The following is a 4,640-nucleotide window of genomic DNA, read 5'->3' as shown; positions in this document are numbered from 1 at the left end:
CCTATTCTAGACCTAATGTTCACTGTTCAGGAACCTAGTCCAGACCTAATGTTCACTGTTCAGGAACCTATTCTAGACCTAATGTTCACTGTTCAGGAACCTAGTCCAGACCTAATGTTCACTGTTCAGGAACCTATTCTAGACCTAATGTTCACTGTTCAGGAGCCTAGTCTAGACCTAATGTTCACTGTTCAGGAGCCTAGTCTAGACCTAATGTTCACTGTTCAGGAGCCTAGTCTAGACCTTTTGTTCACTGTTCAGGAACCTAGTCTAGCTCATACTTAACAGTGAGATAAATAACTAAAAATACGTTTAGAAACGAGGTCTGCATTTTTGAAATAATCAAGCCATGCAGCATAGAATTACCTACTTAGGAAGTTCACCTTATTCGGCATGTTGTGCCGTTCTCACGTCAGAAGGCAGTTATAATGTGTAAAGAAGCAGGGAGCTGGTGTTTTGTAAGCGTCAGTTCAGAGCAGCAGTAATGAGGACATTCCAGTTTCTCAGCCTGGGTGGAATTTGAATAATACAGAGGAACCGCCTGACGCTCATTGGACGGCCACGACATATTTCCAGGTTGCGTGCTTGTCACTCAAGAGAGAGGTGTCCGATGATTGGTTTGCGCTAAATAAGGCGGGGCGTTGCGCTTCAGTATAAAACCGTTTGGCTTGAAGGCAACCACAAATGATCGCTCACTTTGAAAGGAAAGCGGATCATGTTATCCAATGTTTCTCCACAGACCTGACTTAAACTTGTCTTCTCACACAAAACGTGTCCCACTGAGATAGCGCAGGGTGGGTCACTATAATGATTAACACAATGGAGTGCGTAACAGACGCACAGAGCCTAATCTCAATTTCTCTTATGAAGATTCACAACTCCCGAACCCAAAGAGGGGGAATCAAGCTGCACAAGAATCTGCTGGTGTCTTATGTGCTGAGGAACGCGAGGCAGGTCTACATCAAGGAGAAGTACGCGGAGATCTACAGGATGCAACAGTACGAGGAGGTGATGACAGTTTGCAATGAGATACAAGAGCTGAACCCGCTCGAGCTGGACACGGAGGACAGAGAGGACGAGGACCTGGCCCGGACTGCGTGCTGTGGAGAGGACTTCCAGAGAGGCAGAATCAAGGACCCGGAGCCCGCGTACTACCGGAGCTGCTGCATGGAGGCTCCCCTCCCGTCCCCGTGTGACCAGCTCCCCGGCAACACCAACACGTACTGTAACAAAACTACGGTCCTAGACCTGGACACGCACGTAGTGACTACAGTGGATAACGGTTACATCCATCAGGACTGTTGCTGCGACGCGTTTCAGTGCGCGCAAAGCGCACAATCTCCAGCTAAAAAGAGGAAGATGGACTTCGGGTACTGTTCACCTGATTTAGACGAACTACAAGACTTTAACGCCTCCAGAAAGAGACTGAAGCGAGAAGATTTTGTATACTCGTGCCAGGACTTTACAGACACTTCCAACATCTCCAATTTGATATCGATCTTCGGCTCGGGGTTTTCGGGGCTGCTGAGCAGACAGGCTGACCTGGAGCAGATCTGTAGCAAGCAAGCACTGGCTGGTCTGGGCGCGTGGACCCGGGCGATAGTGGCTTTTTGAACACTTTACAGTTGTGGGGACCCGGTTCAGTTGAAACACTCCACACATTCTTACAATGTGAAAACAACTGTCCACAGCCTTAAGGTCACTGATCCAGTTATCAGAAGTAGCCAAATTAAGTGAGTGTTTTGTCAATCGTCAGTAACCTATTCGTGCAGCTATGATGGAATGTTCTCTCAAACGTATTGGGGACGCATTCATGAACATAAAGGCACAATGTTCTGCAGATATTACATGTCACTTGGACAACTGACAGCATTTTGGTTCACAGTGGCACATGTAACCAGGCAAATTGCTACGCACAAGTCTGCCATGGATTGGGTCAGTCAAAGCCTATCGGTTTTGTTTCACGGGAGTGTCTACAGCCTCACATTTTCTGCAGACATGAGTGATATGAATCTATGAGGGTCTTGTCTTATGTACATTGGTGTATTTTGTATTCAGGTTATTGGTGTGCCATCACTCCTGATTGCCTCTCACCACTGGAGGACGTGGGGCGTTACAACTGAGCCTATCTTCTCTAACTTTAAATCAGAATAACTTTATTTTTGCAGAATATATTACTATTTAAAAATAATTACAATTGTATGTGATATATGTGGAGACCTCTTGTTTACATGTAGGCCGATTTCACTTAATGGAGATGGGGAGGGTGGAAAAGTTGCCTTAATACTAATGCACACTACAGCTAGCTATTGTCATGAATTGAGAGTACAATGAAAGTAACTGAATGTCTTGTTTGCTCCTGTTCTTTCGGGCTCTTGCACATTCAAAACTGTTCTGTGAAACTAGTCCCTGCTAAAAAAAAAGTTTGTGGGTTCAACGTCCTCATTGAATCAGTGCGTTTTGTCCTCGTGGTTGTCACTATGCCTCCCCCCAGTGTTCACTCTCTCAACAAACACTATTTTATTACTACAAGCCATTTCGTTGTTTTTGAGTGCGTCGTTGTTTGGAAATAGTCCTTTTGTTTTAAAAAGGCAATCTCATAATTTAGCCATACTCTAAAGAGTTCCATGCATTAGCTTTATGAGCACTATGTGTACCAAAATAAAGAGAGTATTCAGCCATTCTCTATATACTTGTTATTCATGCATTTTTGTGCCCAATAAATTGTATATCACCGGTTAAAACTGTTGCAGAAAAATATTTGTTAAGAATTTATAATCTTAATAAAAAAATAAAACCATTATCTCAGGTTTCTGTGTTATTTGCCATAAATGAACAATGATACATTTTCAATTTTTTTTGAGAATTGTAAGGACTTTATGAAGGTAAATGAAGACATGCAGATATATAAAAATACAATTATTTTGTTTGTAAAAACAATCCATTGGGTACAATTCTTTGTAGAACCAGGTAAATGAGAGCGGCCAATAATAATTTTAATGTTTTATAGGATACAGTATGCATGTATTATGGACTGTTTCTGTTGGTGTGTGATACTTTACATTAAATCATAATTCATAGGTTCTCTATTAATGCAAATGAGTGGTTCCCCAACGAGTCTTGCAGTGAATTTGGAGCTGTGTTTTGATTTTCCACCACCACCACATGCTCACATCTCCTCCCCAAAACTTCAGTGGTGTTGTCTCTGCTCTGTGCCACTTGGTGGTGTTCTTTAAAATCAATGAATGAAGATATGTGTGCACAGAAGAGCCACCTCAGGCTGACCCTCCTCTCCCTGTTTGCCTCTCTCTGCTCTCATGCACAACACTACACATCCAGCATCCTTCACCTACTGCAGCACTACTCACTACACAGCAGCTGATACAAAGCATAGAAACTAGTAGATTATTCTCAGGCGTTCTTTTAAAAAAAACAAAACGTTTTTGCTTCTTTGAAACAGTGACTCCATCAGGACAAAAAAAATACAGCCTCTGCAGACACAAAGTGTGAACAATTGGTTGGATTCATGGTGAATACACAGCTCCTCCATCTGGACTGGGAAAGACTGACACCCAATGAAAGAGTGTACAGAGGAATAGTTTCTTCTGCAATCACATACACAACTGATATTGTGTATATTGTGAATATTCACAGGTAAAATGTCACATTAACAACTCAGAATATAATAAAAGGCAAGTTAGAATAAAAGAGAACATAAACACAGTTAAGCATAAACATTGATATAAAACATTTCTAACATTATATTTTAATACTATATATAACTATTTTATTTTTATTAAAGGGATATTATTAGGCCTACATAAGGAAACAATTCATAGACACAGCTATTAACGAAGTACAATTAAAGAGTGAGGAACAGCGAGTATAACACAGACAGTGGAAATTATGTGAGCAATAGTGAAATTATCCGCAGCACTTTTCTGTAGAAAAATATTTAAAGTCCTTAATTATACATGGACAGACACTGAAAAATATGATAAATACTGCCAATAGAATTATAATTTAAATTGCTCGTATTGACACATTCAGGAGAGTGCACTTTTATTCTGGTGAACAACATTTGTTGAAGCTGACGCCTGTGATGAGGAAAGTGAGACAATAGGACAAAAAGGCACTGATATAAACTTAAGTTTACACTTTCCCAAAGCATTTGTCTCTTGTTGGCCCACCTGATTCTGTATAAAGGACAATGCCAGGTGGTTGTGTTGGGGCAGAGCTGGAGGGGGCCGGGGGGGTCAGGCACGGGGTGGGGGATGGAGGCGTGCTTTGTCAGGAGCAGCTTGATGTGTGGGGGGTTGCAGCAGCAGAAGGAGGGGGGCTCAGCACATGTGACAGCATGAAGTCTGGGAGGGGGGAGCGAGGAGGCCACAGGGAATAGGTGCTGTGTGGTTTGGGGAGGGGGTAGTCGCACAGTGGCAGCAGAGAGCACACAGGTCAGCCAGGTTGTCAAATAGGTCCAGGAGGGAGGGTTGCCCAGGTCCTGTCTGATGCTAGAAAAGCTGCATAGGTTAGAACTAGGACAAAGGCCCACTGGCTATAAAAAAAAAAAAAAGTTTGTCCCATTTACACAATAGAACTATTCACATAAAAAGAAGCAGAAAATATACACTGTCTTTAAG

The 4,640-nt window shown here is 42.4% G+C and overlaps 1 protein-coding gene across 1 annotated transcript; it reads left to right on the top strand.

Annotated features, from left to right (window-relative positions):
- Positions 1 to 689: 689 nt before the first annotated feature.
- Positions 690 to 2,797, top strand: ier5l (immediate early response 5-like). Its single transcript, XM_072454071.1, has one exon. It carries the CDS (start codon positions 808 to 810, stop codon positions 1,612 to 1,614), a length of 807 nt encoding a protein of 268 aa, XP_072310172.1. The 5' UTR covers positions 690 to 807; the 3' UTR covers positions 1,615 to 2,797.
- Positions 2,798 to 4,640: the final 1,843 nt, after the last annotated feature.

The sequence above is a fragment of the Eucyclogobius newberryi genome, unplaced genomic scaffold, assembly GCF_026437365.1.
Source record: "Eucyclogobius newberryi isolate DKJ021-1_F unplaced genomic scaffold, fEucNew1.0.hap1 SCAF_2, whole genome shotgun sequence".
NCBI classification, from domain to species: Eukaryota; Metazoa; Chordata; class Actinopteri; order Gobiiformes; family Gobiidae; genus Eucyclogobius; species Eucyclogobius newberryi.
Note: the sequence above shows the minus strand (reverse complement) of the source record. Positions and strands in the feature narration are given on the sequence as shown.